Below are 20,183 nucleotides of genomic sequence, written 5' to 3'. Positions count from 1 at the left end.
AGCAGTGATAGTGGAGGCAAAGATAAACAGCTGGGACTACATCAAATTAAAGAGCTTCTGCACAGCAAAAGAGACAATGACAAAAACAAAGAGAAACCCCACCAACTGGGAGAACATTTTTGCACCCAACACTAATGATAAAGGACTGATCACAAAAATCTGCAAAGAGCTGATGAGACTCAACACAAACAAAGAAAATAATCCAGTCAAAAAATGGGCAGAAGAGCTAAAAAGAAACTTCTCTGAAGAGGAAATGCAAATGGCCAACAGGCATATGAAAAAATGTTCAACATCACTTGCCATCAGGGAAATGCAAATCAAAACTACCATGAGATACCATCTTACACCAGTGAGAATGGCACATATTAAAAAAACTAGCAACAACAAATGCTGGCGAGGGTGTGGAGAAAAAGGAACTCTTCTGAACTGTTGGTGGGAGTGCAAACTGGTCCAACCACTATGGAGAGCTGTGTGGAGATTTCTGGACCTACTAAACATAGAGCTTCCATATGATCCAGCAATTCCACTCCTAGGTATTTACCCAAAGGACACAGAAACATCAATTCCAAAGAGCACCTGCACCCCTATGTTTATAGCAGCACTATTTACAATAGCTAAGCTTTGGAAACAGCCCAGATGCCCAAAAATAGATGACTGGATCAAGAAGATGTGGTACATATATACCATGGAATATTACTCAGCATTTAAAAAAGAGAAACACATGCAATTTGCAGCAACATGGATGGCGCTGGAAGGGATCATGCTCAGCGAAATAAGCCAGAAAGAAAAAGAAAAATACTGGATGGTCTCACTCATAGCAGGAATCTAGAAAACTTAAATAAGGGACCAGGAAAATGAATAACTGTAAGAAAGTGAAAATCAAAATCAACAAAAAACTATGAACCAGAGACACTTTTTGGAGGGTGGGGGGCAGGAGGGGAGGGACTGGGGTCAGAATGGGGGGGTTGAAATTGTATGGGGAATATAAAAATAAAATTTAAAAAAATAAATAAATAAAAGTGAATGGTTAAAAAAAATAAATAAAGGTGTGTATCACAGAAGCTAGCAACTGGCAATAAGCTGAAGGTCAGATGACATATATTTATCCAATGCAAATGAGAGATCACCAGTATTTGCTCATTGGGGTAAGGTGAGGATGGAGGTGTTTTCAAAGGCACAAAGTAGGAAGTGTCCATTATAAATGTCTACTAAGACAGAGCATCCATCTTTAATCACAGAACTCTACTAGCCAAGCTGAGAACTCTCTTGCCCTTTTTTGTTTCAACCTGGGAGATGAAAGGTAATCTAATTGATGGTGGTGGTAACAGATAGTAGGTAGTAGTAGAAATTTTAGGAGAGAAATTTTAGGCAGGCATGTAGAGAGGAAATCAACTCATCCCCTTTTGCCATAGTAGGCTCAAGTTGGTGGAGGAATAAGCTTTGCCTCTAAAGTTTTTGTTTTTATAGTGGATCTATTAATTACCAATCTGAGGCTGTTGAATTGACTTAACTTTTTTTAGTTGAATGACCAGAAGACTCATGAAATTCATGTCATATTTCATTCAAAAACCAGGATAGAATTAACTACACAGGATGTGTTTTAACATTGGGGGTGGGGGAGGAGGGGACAGTGTGTGCGAAAATAAGTTATTTGCAAATTTTATCCTATACAGATCATTTTATAATGTACTAACTACAATTGCTAAGCAGACTAACACAATGAGATTTTCGTGTTCATGAGGAAAAAATTTCAAGTTGGCTTGTTATTTATAATTTATTTTTATTTGATTCTAAAAAAAGCCTGATATAATTTATCAATGACTTTTAAATTAAAGAGGTAATGCTACCTTTGCTGACTCAGTTTTCCTATTAAATATCTTTTTGATCAATTATCAGCTCCTGATTAACACTCAAGAGGTATTGTGAGTCAAAGCCCTAAAACATGCATAGAGGAGCTGAAAGTCTAATAAAAACTTTGATGAATGCTTAAGACCTTCAGTCTTCACTCAAAGATCAACCAAGCCATTTCTTCTCATGGTTTACAAGCACATCATTGAAAAGAGTCATTCTAAAGAGTCTAGCCAGACACTGTGAATGGAGGATATATCACAAAGCCCTACACATTTGCTTAGGAAATAATCATTAAAAAAAGGCTTGAAGTGAGAAAACTATCCCTCCCCTCCCTTCCTTCTTCCCTCCCTCCTTCCCCTCCTTCTATGAATGTTTAGTGGGTGCCTACTATTATGCCAGGCTTTTTACAGGAAGTAAGAATGCCTCAGTGAATAAAATCTCTATTCTTGGATATTTATGTGACTCCTTGTTATACATCTCCCCCCACCCTCAACTTTCACTTGAGCTAACTTGTTTCTTTTCTTTGTACCCAATAGGATCCTTCTATAAAAATAGCACAATAGGCCTCCGGGTGGTGCAAGGAGTTAAGCACAGCACTATGAAGCAAACCACGGCCTCTGCAGCACGAGTTCGATCCCCGGCCAGCCAGAGAGAAACCCACATGGCGCAGCAGACCTCTCCTGTTTCACCCACTGCTCCCATCCGCAGTGTATATCAGTCAATCTGCCTGTTCTGCTCCCTACTCTGCCTCTGGTGAATCCTCTCACCCCCCACATCTCTGGCCTGTACCCCAGCTCTTGTATGCATAAATAAATATATCTTTTAAAAAAATAGCACAATAACAAGAAGTTAACATCCCTAATGGTTGGGAGCTCCTACCAGTCAAAGAAAATGATTAACACATAAGAAATTGAGAAATGGAATAAAGTGGCAATTCACTAAAATAATATAAATAGCCAAGAAATACATGAAAAGAATTTTTACTAGTAATCAAAAAAGACAAATGAAATAAAACCAAGATGTCTTTCCTATATCTGCCTTTCAGTTTGATAAATGTAAAAGGTACTTACCACATCTGGTACTGGTGAAGGTATAAAGAAAGTGAACAATCAGGCACTGTAAAATATAAATTGACATAACTTTTTTCCCATAATATAGCCACATTTATCATAATTGAAAATTTGCATTCCCTTTGTCCCCACAATTCTATTACAATGAATTCATCATAAGGAGGTAATCAGGAAAGTACACAAAATATGTGCATGTGTAACAATAGTCACTATAGAATTATATATAGAAAAAACTTGGAAATAATCCAATTGCTTACCCAGAGTTAAATTAATTATTGTATTTCCACACAATGTGCTAATATGTAGTTATTGAAAACAATATATTATAGATTATTGCTTAAGGATATGAAAAGATCACAACTTTTAATATGTAGTATAAAATATTTAGTATGAACTTTAAAAGTGATGTTATTTATTTGTAATAATAAAGTTATATAATCAATATAATTGTGAGGCATGTGAGCATATAAAATTGCAGGAAAATTATTAAATATGTATGTAGCAAACAACTTTAAAGTAAACATTTATTTACTCAGTCAACATGCATTATTCATTCATTTAACAATATCTATTATGTACTTATTATGTGTGAGGCACTGTGTTTTTAGGTGCTGGGGAAACAAACAATCTGTTAAATCTGTTAAATTAATCCACTGAAAATGACAACAACCAGTATTAGTAAATTTGAAGACTACCCTCATATACTACTGTTGAGAATATAAGTGGTAAAACATTTCTGGAGGTCAACTTAGTACTTTTAAATCGAAAGCCTTAGAAATAGCCATTTCATCAGAACTTGCATTTCCATTTTTAGGAATTTATTCTAAAGAAAGGAGCATAAATGCACTCACACAAAAAAAAAATCAAGCAGCTCATAAATGAGTTGCTGGGGGATGAAGGGGCCCAACCTAACAGGAATTTGGGTGAATAAAATATATCTTTGTTCATCATGCAAAATGTTAGGGATTTATGTTTAACCTGAACAATGTTTAATATGGAACAATGTCCAAAATATGTAAGTGAAAAGCTTTGAAAGTGTGATATTAAGTTGCTCTGAACTTAAGTAAATCATGTAAATGATCTGTTACTTCATCTGCAAAGCTTAGATTCTCAAGGGCCCTTTCAATTCTCAACTTACCTGAGTCTAGGAACTCATCCTTTCTTCTTTATAAAGAAAATAAAGTTATCATTGGCAGTAGGTAAACGTTAGGTTGGCAACTGTTTGCAGAGTTGTCCTAAACAATTTCATTTGGGAATATAGCAAAAGACACCCTCAAAAGAGAGGGTATGTGTTTCAGAGGCAAATGTTTATTTTTTCCTCAACAGCCTAATCTACCAGGTTTCGTGCATTTTTCTGAAAGCACATAAAAGACAGTAGTGCCTTCAAAGGGTTCAAAATCTAGTGGGGGAACAGTAACAAAAATAATGAGCAAAAACAACAGCACGTTGAAAGATGAGTTCTTCGGAGACTATGGAAAAGGATTTCAAAGAAGAGTATGGTTGACACACACAAGTCGTTCTTCTCACAGTCACACACCACACTCCCAAATCTCTATGGACGTTGAGGGGCTCACTAGATCACCCCGAACTGTAGCTGTCGTGTCCAGGTATTTCAGTTACATCCGGCCCAAGGGCGAGAAACCGGTGGGATTCTGCATAGGTAATATCCCTGAAGATCCAAAAAGGGCGATTTTGCAGTGTGGGCGCCCCCCATCTCTCAATAGCTGCCGGCACTCGGGGGCCCAAGGTTTCCCGCCAATCTCAGTCCCCCCGCCCCCCCCACCCCCTGACCCCCTGATTCTGAGGCCCCTCCCATCGCTGTGAAGCCTGAGCGTTGAGAGGGCGGGGAAGTGTTGGACGCCTATCGATATCTCTGGGATAGATTGCTGCGTCCTGCGCTGCCGCCGTCAAAGTCCTGCAGACTTATGAGTAGATCACCGAACGATCGTCTCGGCAGCCCTTCTCGATCCGCAGCTTTGCAGGAGGCCGTGGCCAGTCCCTCGCCGGAACCATGGTGAGTTGGATACGGAGCCCAGGCAGGGTTGGGAGCAGAGGTCTGCTGACGGGGAGATGGCGAGCCGCCTCTCTGTCACCCTCAGAGCGACCTGGCACCGCGGGGCGTGGAGACTTTAGCCGACCCGAGGGTTCCGGCAGTGATTCAGCATGTCAGGCCTGGCGGGGAGTGAGGCGGTCGGGTGTGAGTGAGGCTGTGGGGCGTGAGAGAGGCCTGTCCCCGGGTTTGTTCCCTCCCAGCCGAGTCGCGGACACGAGCTGTTCGATCAACTTAGCTGATTTTGCCCCAGAAGTTCCTTCAGTGGAGTGGGTTCCGAGCGGTGCAAGGTGGCCCCTAGTGCTGGGTGTGGGAGAGAAAAGAGAAAATAGGGAATTGGGTTGGGTGTCTCCAAAGGCGGGTTGCACCCAGGTTTTGGGTTCCTAGACCGCGTCCGTTATCGTGGTAGGTGTCTGTCTGATTTCTCGCTCCCCTAGAGCTCGATCAGAAAAGGGCCTTTTCGATCACGTTGTCTCGTCACCTTGTTCTACAAATGAGCACACTAAGGCTTAGAGAAGTGATGTAATTAGATTTACAAAATAGGGCTCAAGGCTTCCAGTCCCACGTTTGCCATTCCAACACCCAAGTCTTGTACCCTTTGGTGGTTTTTCTCCCAAGCTCTGTGCTTTTTATACCGTCTTTAGGTCAGTAATTATTCTGACTTTGTAGCTAATTTGTGTCCACCTCTAACTTCCTGAGGATCCTCATTTTTCATTCAATATGAATATTTATAGAAGGCACTTGTCCCTAATATTAAGTTAGAAAGGGATGGGGGGGGTAGAGGAGAGAAAGATAGAGAAGACTTTAAGAGACAGATATTTGAGCTAGGTTAAAGTAAAGGAATGCTTTGACCATTTATTAGGGCCCAGTATAAGGAACAATAGGAAGGAAAATTGACACATAGGAACTTTAGTAATTGAGCCCAAGGAAGTGCTGTGGACCTTGGTGGAACTGGAAGTTGGAAAGATAATTCCCATTTAGATCTCCTTCCCTGTCCACCTAGCTCATGGTACAGGTAGAAATTGGTTTGCAAGCCAGTAAAGTAATACTGTTCCAGTGAGGTTGCCTAACAGATTGGGTTAAAGTTTTATGGAAATGGTATGAAAACTTTTTTAATAATAGAGCTTCTTAAGAGTTGGGGCTTGTAATATTCTTATATTAATAGGTTCGTTTTTTTACTTTCAGTTTCGCAATCAGTATGACAATGATGTAACTGTTTGGAGCCCTCAGGTAAAATGTTTTTCTATGAAGTTACTTTTGGTTGGCTACTGTGTATTTAGAAACCCATAAAACTGTTGGCTGTGAATAAATCTTTCTGAAACTTAAATTTTTATCATTTGAATAAGTTTCCTGGTTAAAAAAAATCATTGGAAATTTAACTGCCTAATTGAGATTTGATGATTCTAGATTAAATTATAAAAGGGTCATGTAAGATGACATTTAAGATGTGATTTTGGTTTTTTTTCCTCTCTCTCTCTCTCTCTCTCTCTTTAGGGCAGGATTCATCAAATTGAATATGCAATGGAAGCTGTCAAACAAGGTTCAGCCACAGTTGGTCTGAAATCAAAAACCCATGCAGTGTTAGTTGCATTGAAGGTAAGTAAAGCAATAGATATGACTTCTTTTTGAAAACAGAACAATCAAATACAAATTTCAATATCTGGATAATAAAATTGTAAACTTGTTTTGGTGTTTATATTTTACAATGTTTCTAGAGAGCACAGTCAGAGCTTGCAGCCCATCAGAAAAAAATTCTCCATGTTGACAACCATATTGGCATCTCAATTGCGGGACTTACTGCTGATGCTAGACTTTTATGGTGAGTGTTATCATAAAAAACAAAAAGAACATGCCTATTCATAATTGACTACATTTCTAGAAAAGATACTGATGGACAGTTTAGGAAGTTGTCTGCCAGAGTATTTGTAAGTCAAGATTGTGAATACTGTAGAGGATTTGTACCCAGTTATTACTTTTCTTTCTTTCTTTTTTTTTTTTTAAGATTTATTTATACAAGTACTGGGTACAGTCAGAAGCGCAGGAGGGTGAGAGAATTCACCAGAGCCAGAGCGGGGAGCAGAGCAGGCAGAAGGACCGAAGTACACTGCTGAGGGGAGCAGCGGGTGGCAGGAGAGGTCTGCGTGCCATGTGGGACCCTTCTCCAGAGACCAGGGAGCAGCCAGGGATCGAACTGGCGATGCAGAGGCTGCGGGCAGCTTCGCAACCCAGCGCTCAACCGCTGCCTTACTTTTCATTTCTTGATCCATGTAGTAGGAGTAGAAGCTGCTAATAGAATTAATCATATTAACTGTGTGAAGTCACTGAATAATGTGACACTTGTTAACTCAGTTTATTATTTAAAACTATGTTATGTCTACGAAGACCATGACACTTTTTATACCATGTCTGGGTTCTAAAGATCAGCTAAACTACACTTTTTAAAATCTGTCTAAAAGTATTAGTCTTTTATTGTTTGCAAAACTCAATACTGAATATTGCAGAGTATACAAAAGTGAATCAGAAATGGCACTTGTCATTTATGGATGTAAAATCTAATAATTTACAATACAAGATGGAAAGTAGATTAAGAAATAGGTAAATTTCTGTGACAGTTTCCAGAGGAGATAGAAATCGTTTCTAGTTGAGAGGCATTATATAATTGGAGAATTGGAGCTTTGAAGGCACATGTGTGGCATCTGTTGCCACTATTTTTTTTTTTTAAAGATTTAGTTATATATGCAAGAGCTGAGGTACAGACCAGAGTGTGGGAGTTGAGAGGATTCACCAGAGACAGAGTGGGGAACATAACAGGCTGATTTACTGAAATACACTGCTGAGGAGAGCAGTGGGCAAGTCAGGAGAGGTCTGCGGCACCATGTGGGTAGCTTCCCGCCGGGGATCGAACTTGTGCTTCAGTGACTGTGGGTAGCTTCATAGGTTGCTTCTTAACCCCTTGCGACACCATGGAGGCCTGTTGCCACTATTACCCCTTAGTATTTGAGATTGAGCTAGCCACTGAAACTCTCACATGTTTTGGTATTTTTTTCCAAGGTTTTTGAATACCCTAGTATGTGTACTTAAAACAGTGCCTTTCACTTAACACTGAAAGTGTGTATTCAGAGATAGATGGTAGTTAGCCAAGACTAGTCTCTTAAGTCTATAAAAAGATTAAGGAAAAAAGAATATAAACACTGGAGGTGAGTAATAATTTCATTTAACCCAATCTATCTAAAATAGTCATATATATGGGCCTCCCCGGTGGCGCAGCGGTTGAGCGCTGGGTTGCGAAGCTGCCCGAGGCCTCTGCGGCACCGGTTCGATCCCCAGCTGCTCCCCGGCCACCAGAGGAGGGTCCCACATGGCGCACAGACCTCTCCTGCCACCCGCTGCTCCCCTCAGCAGTGTACTTTGGTCCTTCTGCCTGCTCTGCTCCCCGCTCTGGCTCTGGTGAATTCTCTCACCCTCCTGTGCTTCTGACTGTACCGAGTGCATGTATAAACAAAAATAAACAAACAAATAAATAAATAAATAAAATATGCCTCTATAAAAAATTAAAAAATAAAATAAAATAGTCATATATAATATAATATAATTTTATATAACCAATATAAAAACTTTAAAGGGAGATATTTTACCCTTTTTGTGTGCTAGGGCTTTGAAATTTATTGTATATTTGCATGAAAGAGTATATCTCAATTCAGACTAGCCACTTTCCTAGTACCCAATAGTTACATGTGATTAGTAACTGCCATATTAGGAAATGCAGTTTTAGATAGTGTGGGGAAATGGACTTAAATAAAAATACTGATTAAATAGCTTGGTTTCTACAGTTAATGGTCATCAGTTGTGATACATAAACCAGACAGAGTAATACAGAAAGAAGCATATCCATTTCTTGTTGAATATCCTCTTGATTTTCATGGTTGAGCATGGATTCTTTTTTCATCCCCACTGCTATACTTGCTTGAATTTTGTCAGGTTTAACAATGAGACCCAACAGTCTAGTGTCTAGTATCTCTTCTAAAGTGCTGCTTTGGGATAGAAGTAACATTGGCCGCAACACATAGAGATGTGTAGTAGAGGTTCTACTTCTTACACTTTCTCAGCTGGGAAGTTTTAGTACGCTTTCACGAAAAAAGCAGACTAGGTATTTTTGCTGGTTCAAGTCCATTAAGACAAATGGACTGACAAGGAGAAAGATAAGAGAGGTGAAATTTTTCCTTCTTTTCAGTTCTATAAGGTATTTTCAAACAAAGATTTTCTAGAGCTAAGGAAGATTCTAATCTGATTTTTAAAAACCTCATCTGGTCCCAGAGTTTAGTACAAAAAATGCATCCCATGGCCATGTGTCCCTTACATGAATGTAATCCTTGTAAGTATCTGGAAGAAAGCAGAAAGAAACAAAACTGCTTTATTTAGATTGGAATAACTGTGATTTGAAATTACTAATTTTTCCTCTTTTTTTTTTTTTTTAAAGCAATTTTATGCGCCAGGAGTGTTTGGATTCCAGATTCGTATTTGACAGGCCACTTCCTGTGTCTCGTCTTGTGTCTCTTATTGGAAGCAGTATCCTTTTTATGTCGCATTAATGGACATGAACTTTAAAAGGTTTTGATTTTTGATCCTTATGTTATTAGGAACATAATAATATTGTAGCATAGGTAAAATTGTGAAAACTTTGAGGTTAGTTACTTTTCAATATCAGAATGTTTAAAACTTTGAAGGAGAGTTGTAGTAAGTTTTACCATTGAAAAATGGGTTCTAAGTAAGGAATTGGGTTGTGCTTTCATCACTCCTATTAAGCAATTGTTATTTTCCAGATGAGCCCAATTTCAGGAAAACTACCCAAGCATTCATTTTTTGAGGAGATTTACAGTTTCTTTTTGGTGGTTGTAGTTATCCCAAAATATCCTTGATTCCTTATACCCAAAATGAATGAGGTTCTTTATGTGGGAAGAGATTGTTTTGCTAGCACTCATTCTTGGAATTGGTGGATAGTGAAATATTTTTTTGATGCAAAACCAATGAAATGCAACGCTATTTCATTTCCTTCCAGTGGTGGATTATGAAGCAATTAAGAGATTTTTGTAGTTATGTTTAATTTAAAAATAAAGATAGTACTCTGTTATTAGAACAATCTCTTTAACTAGTTTAAGAGACCCAGATACCAACACAACGATATGGACGGAGACCATATGGTGTTGGACTGCTTATTGCTGGTTATGATGTAAGTTAATAGAATATTGTTAAATTTTAATGATTTTTTTTAAAAAACAAAATTATTTAATTTACCTCAAAGTCAAGAATTATATAGTATATTTCTTTTTCTATTTGTAGGATATGGGCCCTCACATTTTCCAGACCTGTCCATCTGCCAACTATTTTGACTGCAGAGCTATGTCCATTGGAGCCCGTTCTCAGTCAGCCCGTACTTACTTGGAGAGACATATGTCTGAATTTATGGAGTGTAAGTGTTTTTGTTTTTTGGTTTTTTTTGATCCAACCAATCTCTTTACAGTGAATGAATGGTTTCCTAAGTGAAGAAAACAATCAACTTTATAGTTTTTTAAAAAATTTAGTCCATGACATGTTTGTTATTTCTGTCACACATACTCATTGTTATCCCTTTTGGCTACAACAGTAGTTACAATCACCAGTACAGCTTTTTCAAAATATAAATACATGTCCCCAACCTTGAAGATTCTTGATTCACTTATTCTGAAGTGTCCCTGGCACTGTACTAGCTACCATTTGTAAGTTCTGTGTATAACTTTTAGTTTTCTATGCTTATTTTTATTCACACAGACATTACATACACCATAAACTCTTAAAAAGACTGAATAGTTATGAGAAAGAAAAGTAAAACATGTAAGGTGTGATAATAGACATATATTCATGTGTTTTGGTCTTGAATTTTTATTACATGCCTTTTATGCATTTATTGAGGTGATCATATGGTTTTTACCCCCTTCATTCTTTCATGGTATATATTAATTGGCTTATATGACTAAACATTAAACTTTTGGCTATTTTTATTATAATATATTTACTTTGTGACCAACCATAATTTCAGATTATTGACATGAAATTAAGAAATATTTGTTATTACATATAGGCAATTTGAATGAATTGGTTAAGCATGGTCTGCGTGCTTTACGAGAAACACTTCCTGCAGAACAGGACCTAACTACAAAGGTAAATGTATTTTCCTCTTTCTTGTCTCCAGCAGATAAGGAATATCTGTGTGTTATTGATAACACAATGTGTGTATTGAGCATCTACTACATGAAGGCATCAAAAAGATTGTAAACACAACAAACATCTTGGCCTTCATGAAACATACATCCAAGTGGATGGAGATAGACGATATACCCATAAGTGAATTACATCATTTGAGATGTTTATAAGATTGTAAATGCTATCCAAAAAAATAAAATTAGTTAAGAAAAGAAGAACAATCATTTGGGTTTGGGGTATAATTTAAAACAGGATGGTCAAGGATGGCCTCATTGGAAAAGTGAAATTTGAGAAAAATGCCTAAAAGAAGTGACTGAATGAGCCATACAGATGTTTAGTGCAAGGTTCTTTCAGGGAATATAGTGCAAAGGCCTTGAGTCCAGAATATTTTAGTATTCTAGGCAAGGAGTCCAGTAGTGTTATAGCCAGTGATCAAAAGGAAGAAAGAGAATTAAATAAGGAAAGTAATGGAGGCCAGACTGCTTATGTTCTATAAACCATCTGGTACTTTGGATTTTACTCAGTGGACAGATAGGATTTGAGCAGAGAAATACCAAGAGTCACTGTCACTGCCATTTTATGAACAGATTGTGCTGAGGAATGGGTAAAAATCATTTTAAGGCTGTTACAGTAATTCAGGTGACAGATTTTGAAGAAATAGAGTATAATTATATAGCTAGAGATGATGAGAAGTGCTTCACTTTTGGATATGTTTTGAAATTAAAGACAAAGATTTGCTAACAGATTGGTTGTGGCGGTATGAGAAAAGTAAAAAAAAGTCTTCAAGAGTTTTGACCTCATTTATTGAAGGGTAATGATTTTACTGAGGCAGATAAGAAAGTGATAGGAACAAATTTAGGACTAAGGGCTGTAGAAGAAGATCAAGCTTTCAGTCTAGGTCATACAAAATTTGAAATACCTATTTGTCCAATTGGTAATAGACTGTAAACTGTTAGCAGATATTTACCCCCTGGAGTTTGATGAGCCTCAAATGGAGAATGGTATGGCTTAGAGTTACAAATTTTAGAGACTTTATGGAGAAGTGTCATTTTTTTTTTTTTTTTTAAAGATTCATTTTTATTTATTTATACAAGCACTGGGTACAGTCAGAAGCGCGGGAGGGTGAGAGAATTCACCAGAGCCAGAGCAGGCAGAAGGACCGAAGTACACTGCTGAGGGGAGCAGCGGGCGGCAGGTGAAGTCTGCGTGCCATGCGGGACCCTCCTCTGGCGGGCCGGGAGCAGCCGGGGATCGAACCGGCGCTGAAGAGGCTGCAGCTTCGCAACCCAGCGCTCAACCGCTGCGCCACCGGGGAGGCCCATTAAGGAAATTATATTATTCACTCACAGTAACAAGAAAGGAAAGAGTTTAGAGACATAGAAACAGGAAGGAGTGGATACTGTGGAAGCTTGTGAGAATTCTCTTCTAAGTGCTTCTATTTTCTCAGTGAAATAAATGCAAGCAGTATGGAGAGTGTCAGAGTTGTCCAGAAGGGGAAATTGAATGATACAAGGAATGATATGCTACAGTGTAGGAACCACTAAGGACCTCTTGAAAGTTAATGATGATTAAAGTGAGATCATCAATCAGCATTAAAAATCTATTTTGTTATAGCAATTGGATAATTATTATGTAATATGTATGTTTATAGCCTAACAATCTTTTTGAAATAATTTTTCTTATACAAATAGTATTCTTTTAAAATTTTAGGATAGTACATTAAGTTGTTTTGTTTAAAATATCTAATGCTATTACTGCAGGAGGACTAGCTTTTAAATTTTGGGTATACAGTTGACTATTGAAACCCACAATTTAGAAATATTTGCTCAGGTATCTGGCTTCCTGATGTCATATTTTTACTGAATCATAGAGAGTAGCTTATGTATCCTTATCCCTTAAATTATCACTAAAATTTTCATCTTATAGGAGCTATTTTTGCTCTAGCTAGCATTCATGGACCATTTTAAGAATTGCTATTTAATTTTTCTGATGTAGACCATAGCTCTAGGCACCCGCCAAATTCAGCACTTTAGAACCCAAGACATATTCTTTTGTCTAGGTGACAGATATTTGGGGTTACCTGTAATTATCCAAAGTGAGTATTAAATCTGCAGAAGTGTCTATATAAATTTTTTTCTGCTTTTTCACCCAATAATTTAAGAATTTTCCAACCTGTAATTCTCATTATTTTATTTTGACCTTTCTTCCCCCATCAGAATGTTTCCATTGGAATTGTTGGTAAAGACTTGGAGTTTACGATTTATGATGATGATGATGTGTCTCCATTCCTGGAGGGTCTTGAAGAAAGACCACAGAGAAAGGCACAGGTATATGACTAACCATAACTCAAAAGGCTTCAGGTCTGTCATAAACTGTTATTCTACCACAATTCTAAATCTTCCATTTTGTCTTTACTTGTTGAGGTAGACTCATAATTTATTATTAAAGATTTATTTTTACTTATTTATTCATACAGTAACTGGGGTACAGGCCAGAGGTGTGGGGCTGAGAGGATTCAGCAGCAACAGAGTGGGGAGCAGAACAGGCAGATCTACTGAAATACACTGCTGAGAGGAGCAGTAAGTGAAACAGGAGAGGTCTGCTGTGTCATGTAGGTTAGCACCCTGACTGGGGATAGATCATGCCTCAGTGGCTGGCAATAGCTTGATAGCACTGAGACTATAACCCCTGTGCCACCAGGGAGCCCTGAATGTATTTTTGCTGTGTATCTTAGTAGTAAAGAGAAAAAGAATTTCTAAAATGTGGCCATTGTATTTTAACACTAGTAGTAATAAAAAGAAGGCCTTTTTATCTGGAGCAAGTCATAGTACGATGAAATGCTGGATTGTTCAGTGATGCTTAGTTTTCAGAACTGTTGTCTTTTTATTAAAAACCTTTGTTCAAAAATTTTAACAAGACAACTAAAATTGATCGCCTAACCTCTTTTTCTCATAAGGTTGTTTATACTGTAATATTTGTGATTAGAATTGCACATATTAAGTGTCCTTTTTACATATTTTATTTTTTCTTCCCCCTTTAAGCCTGCTCAACCTGCTGATGAACCTGCAGAAAAGGCTGATGAACCAATGGAACATTAAGGGATAAACCAATATATATGTGTATTATTAAAATATGTAATAATGCAAGAACATCGATGACAATAATCTATACTTTGAAGCAAAAGTGCAGAATGGTGGAATGGTATGTTTTAGGAATGAGTCCAGATGTGAATTTTTTCCAAGCAACTTCACTGTAACCATTCAGTGGGGTGCATTTTTCTTTAAAAGGGTCTATATAATCATTTTCTAGAAAGTATAGGTATCTGTACTAATGTTTTTATATGAAGAACATAGTGTCTTTGTGGTTTTAAAGACAACTGTGAAATAAAGTTGTTTCACCTCCTGTTGCATTGGGCTTTTGCTTGTTTTTTAAGTAGTTTGAATTATGAGTAGTAACCTATTCCATCTGGTCATTGGCAGTGTTTGCCAAATTAATTTGCCTTATTTTTAGTGATGGGAAAAATAATACATATTATATATCATGGTCTTATACCATTGTTCCAATGTATGGATTGGCTGCATGAGAAACTATGCAGATTTGTTTCAGAAACAAATTTCAAGGTTCAATTTTGGCAATTCTGATTAAAACCACTGCCCAACAATACTAATAGCAGATTATTAACATGGGCAGCTTTTCTTTCCAAACAGCAGATAGCAGTAGCGATATTTCTGGTCTCAGTGTAGGGAACATTTTCAAAAATAAAAGGGAAATTTTAATCCCAAATCATCATTTCCTCTTGTCTGCTCACCCTACTCCAGGAAAATCTTTAGGCTGCCTTGCATTATTCCTGTGAACTGTGTATGCAGATACATAATAATTGCAGAATAATTTTTATCTTAGGCCATACAAAATGAAATCTAATTTAAAGGAAATTAATTATAAAATAAAACAAAAACCTATAACCCCAAAATTTGTTGCTTAGAAGTCTAGAAGAGTTACTTTGTTTTCTGAGATCTGTATTTCTTCATAGAGCATTGTACTTTTAGATAAGAACTTGGACTTTAGAACTGACTCTTCAAGTAATTAAGTGCTATTGGCTTTGGACAGGTAACCCTATTTTGAAGAAATGCTTTGGAAAATTATTAAAGGTAAAATGAGAATTTATGTGAAAACATCTTTATACTCTAAAATTCATAAAATGTTTAATTTTTTTTTTCAAGTTTCTCCAAACTTTAAAAACAATAGTGGGTTTCTTGAAGGAAGGGTGGGGTGGTAAGAGAAATTGATAACCTTTTTGAAAGAAAGACCTCTATGTACAGGAATGTGTGAAAAGTAGGTCTCTACTCTGGAAGTAGCCTCAAGAGTCTGCCATTTGAATTTGGGATGAGGTCCAGTACCATGTGGCCATTTGACCTACATGGAGTTGCATCAAGTACATATAACTTTGACATACACTAAACAGTAATGAGAGTGGCTCCTCCCTCCTGTTTTCATACTCAGTAAATATAATGGAGGTAGGGGGGAGCATAAATGGCAGGTTTAATCATTTGTTCTCTCCTCAGGCAGATCTCTTCTGTGTCCTTCATTGTATGAGCAGCTGTTTTTGCTGAGTGATTGTGTTTAAAGATGTGTGTGTGTGTGTGTTTGAGAGAGAGGTTTAGTACCTGTTACCTGTAAACCAATTATATGGTTCATGCTGAGAGAAGGGAAACAATGATCTACATTAACTTAAGAATTCAAAAGTCCCAAAAGATCATCCCCATGGTCTAGAGTTCATTGTTCTCCCTTTACATGTTGTTTTGTCTAGTGTTATACTCACTTACTCTATTCCATGTTAAATAATTGTGAACAGTAAAATTCCTACTAATGTCCTCTCATAAAACATATCACTTTCATATAAAAATAAATTTATTAAGCATTTATATGCTGCTTTGAAGAAGTGGTATGGTTAAAAGTCAGTGAAGTTAGTAACAGGATCCAGGATCTAGACCTGACCTTTTCTATGGTTTTTTTTTTTTTTTTTAAAGATTCATTTATGCGTATAAGAATTAGGGTATGGGCCAGAGGTGTCAGGGGTGAGAGGATTCATCAAAGACAGTGAGGAGCAGAACAGGCAGATCTACTGAAATACACTCCTGAGGGGAGCAGTGAGCGAGACAGGAGAGGTCTGCTGTACCATGTGAGTTACACTCCCTGGCCAGGGAGCGAACTCAGTGCTTCAGTGGCTGTGGATAGCTTCTTAGTGCTGAGACTTGACCCCTTGCGCCACCAGGGAGGCCTCTATGGCCATTTTGACCATTTTCTGATTTGGGGACAAGTCCCTTTTCTCTCACCTTGATTTCCTAGCCATCTAAGTTTGTATGATCCCTTGGTATATGACAAGGTCCTCACTCTCAAGTAATTCATGACTTGAAAAGCAATCTAAATGATTTAATTACATGATAGAGTAAAAAGTAGTCCAAAAAGTGCATGTTGTTAACAAGTCAGCAAGAACTAGGTTTTGACATTTGTTCAACAAGCTTGTGTTTAAGAATTTACAATACACTGCCAATGACAGTTTTAAGTGCAGACCTAAAATGAGTTTTTATAAAATATTACATCTTACTGCCTTACCTAATAGTTTCCTTAACTGGTCATGAAAAGCAACTTTTTCTGTAGCACAGCCCAGGGCAATTGAAGTGACTGTGGTTAGCCCTATACCGCAGTAGCCCTAAACTGCTGAGCTTTCTTATTATTTATGATTTTTGGGACTTCCTGCTCACAGTTGTCACTTGTAAGTCAAGTGGGCTTGGAAACCAGGTAACTACATTCGTAAATACACAGAATGGAACAAGCCTGCACACCCATCTTCAACGTTCATCTTCTGAAAGGAAGTGTGAAAAAATTCAATTTCAAGTTTTTATATTTTAGATTACATCCTTGAAATAATTACAGACAGGTTAGTAGGAGTCAAGGGGGGAAGTAGCTGTACCAATAAAAGGATAACAGGTGAATCTTTGGGTCTTAACTGGTGGTGATAACACTCAACAGTTAAAACTGCTTGGAACTAAATACACAAATGAGTGTATGTAAAATTGATGAAATATGAATAAGTATCAATGTCAATTTCCTGGATTTGAGTTGTATTATTATGGAAGAGGGAAGAAACTAGATGAAGATTATATTGGATCTCTTGCTCTAGTTATCTCAAAGTTTTTAAAAAGAGTGCACAGGATTTGAGAAACAATTTTAGAAAGTACCATAAATACATAGCCTTTTTGATATATTTTGGCTGCCTGAAGATTTTTTTTTTTTGTCGATTACAAAAAGAAGAAATTTCAAAAAGCTGAGGGCAGATTCTCTCGGACCTCTCTGTATTTACAGTATTTTCCTGAAGGCTTCATTTTTTTTTTTTTATACTTGGATAGGAAACTTTTTTTTTTTTTGAGGAGGGGACAATAAGGACTCTCAAGTCGACAGAACCTAAGGTGCTCTAACTTATTAATCTATTGAGCGCTCAGAAAGAATCATGAAAGGAACCGTTATTCAATAAGGAGCAGAAATATCCCGTGTGATTTTGATGTTCAAGCAACTCCAACCTAACTGCAGAGGCAGAGATTCACGATACTGGAGATGTTAAGAACTGGAATGAATCTTCACGTCACTGATACTCTTCATTGGAAGAACTGAAGTCACATTCCCAAATAGTAATTTCTTACTTTCCCAGTTTATTAGTGGATGACTAGAAAAGAGCTCTCACTTCCCAATCTAGTGCTCTTTTCCGCTACGAACAGAGTCTTGGAAAATGTTTCCCCTCCAAGCACTTCCTCCCCTGGGCCGTTTTAGTTCCTGTGAAGGGAAAGGAAAAAAAAAAAAAAAACCCCACCGCCACCAACAACACGTTTCTAAGCAGGTTTAAATAAGACTTAAGTAGGCCGTAAGTCTACGATCGCAGCGCTTGGCTTGCAGGGAAAACTTAATAATCAGGCGCTTCCACTCCCCGCTGCGGCCTCAACCCACCACAGTCTACAAAAAAGGACGAAACCCGCTGACGTCCTCACAGTGCGCAGCCGCGCGGCGGAGAAGGCGTGTCCTCTCCGACTTGCCGTAGAGGCGAGGTGGCTGCGGTCTGACGCTTCCCCACCTCCTTCCACGTCAGCCAAGGACTCTGCGGAGCCGCCGCCGCCGCTGCGGGTTGGAGCCGGAGTAGCCCGTGGGTCACGCCGTCGCCCCAGCTGCGGCCCCTCGGAGCCAGGTAGCGGGCCGCGAGCCCCGTTCCCGGCGGCGCGGGGGGCTGGGCAGAGTCGGAGGAACTGGCGCTCTAGCGGGAGGAAGCGCACGGGAGCGACTAGGCCGCTGGCGTCGGGGCCTGGCCGAGGAGAACGGGAAGCCTGGGAGACTCTGGGCAGACGCCCCGCTCCGGCCTGCGCGCTGCCCGGGGGTCTGCGCTCTCCCCGGGGCTCGACACCCGGGCCGAGGCCTGCTCTGCAGAAGGAAAGAACAGGGGAGGGGCGTGGGCTGCAGAGCGCCTGTCGCGGACCCATGGGGACACAGCCCGTCCCACCAGTGGAGGCGATAAGTGCTTGGACGTTTTACCGGGATGGTGCTCAGGGTGTCCTAACTTGAGCAGTTCATAAATGGGCAGTTATGTTTAAAAAAAAAAAATCGCTGTTTTGTGACATGGTGGGGTGAGGCTCGGGGCTGTCACTGTTTTGTAGGCCGTCAGTCTAGTTTGCAGCATTCTCAAGTCCAGGGCGGGGTCGGGGGGGTGAGAGATTTTAGACCTTAGGCCCAGGTTGGCAGGTGTGGGTTTTGTCAAATTAGGGATTTGTTTTTATGAAACGCAGTATGGGTTGACCCTCCTTGTCTGATAGTTTCAAGCTCATCAGCCAGGCTGAATGAACTTTAGACGAAAGTAAAGATCATGATAGTTATTGGTTGTGTTCTTGTTGGTTTTTTTTTTTTTTTCTTGTAGTGATATCCTTGTATTTATTTTTCTAGATTTTCTGGCAGCTATTCCTAAATCTTGTATCGAGGGTTGATAATAACCGGACATCATGACGGCTGCGGAGAATGTGTGCTATACGTTAATTAACGTGCCAATGGATTCAGAACCGCCCTCTGAAATTAGCTTAAAAAATGATCTAGGTAAACTTTGATATTTTGAAAACGAAATGAGAAAAATGAAAACAATGTTAATTTCAAGAGCCTTATGGAAAATGTTTAACTTCTGTCTACTTTTTTAGCATCTCTTAGATCTTTTGTATTAAAAATGAAAACTTGTTGCTATTATATTTGCAATATTGGTTTTTAGAAATAAAGTAAATCTCAGCTTAACTTAGTAAATCCAATGAAAGAAAATAGTTTACTTGCTAGATAATCCTCAAAATAACATAATAGCTTGTGTTGTTTAATGTTTAAATGTAGCTGATGTTTCTCTGTAAGTAACAGGTCGAGAATGTGTATTTAAATATCTTACTCTTTTGTGCACTTAATATTAGTTAGCTTGTGCAAACAAAAGAACTTTGTTCTTTGGGTTTTCCACCTGTTGAATAGATGCATAGAGTACACAGGCATTTTCCAGAAAAGTTTTAGCTTTTTTATTTTTAAAGGTTTTATACCAAGTAGAAAACAAGAGGCGTGTTCTGTTTTTAAAGTGCATAGGATGTCTCCTTTTTATGAGCAATTTTGTCAAAAAAAAAGTGTTCAAGTAATGTACATTCCAAAATCATAATTCTTTGTCCCATTGAACTACTAAAAATAAGTTTGCCTTCTTACTTTAAACTTAAACTACTGTTTAAAACAGTGAAAATTATGCTTCAAATCTTGAAAGTATCATTAAGAAGATAGTTTACAGTTTGAAAGGAGACTTAGTATTTTTCTTGCCTATTCTCAACTTAATCAGTAGTAATGGAATACCTTCTGATTTTAGATTACTTAATATTAGATTTCTGTTGAGGGCTATCTTTAAAGAAGAAAAGAAAACCTCTTATGGC

At 38.3% G+C, this 20,183-nt stretch overlaps 2 protein-coding genes and 1 long non-coding RNA gene across 4 annotated transcripts in view; 2 read left to right on the top strand and 1 right to left on the bottom strand.

Moving 5' to 3' along the window:
* Positions 1–4,685, bottom strand: part of LOC119255492 (uncharacterized) — a 48,616-nt gene extending 43,931 nt beyond the window's left edge. For both annotated transcript variants that reach the window (XR_005127481.2, XR_008553479.1), the window contains exons 1-2: positions 4,060–4,685; positions 2,922–2,967 (exon numbers count right to left, since the gene is read on the bottom strand). This is a non-coding gene — a long non-coding RNA (uncharacterized LOC119255492). The remainder of the gene's footprint in view (positions 1–2,921; positions 2,968–4,059) is intronic.
* A 156-nt stretch (positions 4,686–4,841) lies between these two features.
* Positions 4,842–14,612, top strand: PSMA1 (proteasome 20S subunit alpha 1). Its single transcript, XM_037522704.2, has 10 exons — positions 4,842–4,935; positions 6,157–6,201; positions 6,466–6,567; positions 6,687–6,790; positions 9,449–9,537; positions 10,128–10,198; positions 10,309–10,438; positions 11,087–11,166; positions 13,425–13,535; positions 14,250–14,612. The coding sequence occupies exons 1-10, from the start codon at positions 4,933–4,935 to the stop codon at positions 14,304–14,306; spliced, it is 792 nt and encodes a 263-aa protein (XP_037378601.1). The 5' UTR covers positions 4,842–4,932; the 3' UTR covers positions 14,307–14,612.
* A 3,712-nt stretch (positions 14,613–18,324) lies between these two features.
* The window catches only part of COPB1 (COPI coat complex subunit beta 1), a 31,284-nt gene continuing 29,425 nt past the window's right edge, over positions 18,325–20,183 (top strand). Inside the window, exons 1-2 of the mRNA XM_037522703.2 lie at positions 18,325–18,442; positions 19,189–19,335. Coding sequence (XP_037378600.1) covers positions 19,245–19,335 — 91 coding nt within the window. The 5' untranslated portion in view covers positions 18,325–18,442; positions 19,189–19,244. The remainder of the gene's footprint in view (positions 18,443–19,188; positions 19,336–20,183) is intronic.

Source organism: Talpa occidentalis, unplaced genomic scaffold, assembly GCF_014898055.3.
Source record: "Talpa occidentalis isolate TD23 unplaced genomic scaffold, MPIMG_talOcc4v2.1 talOcc4.3, whole genome shotgun sequence".
Taxonomy (NCBI): domain Eukaryota; kingdom Metazoa; phylum Chordata; class Mammalia; order Eulipotyphla; family Talpidae; genus Talpa; species Talpa occidentalis.
This window is presented reverse-complemented; position numbering and strand designations above follow the sequence as displayed.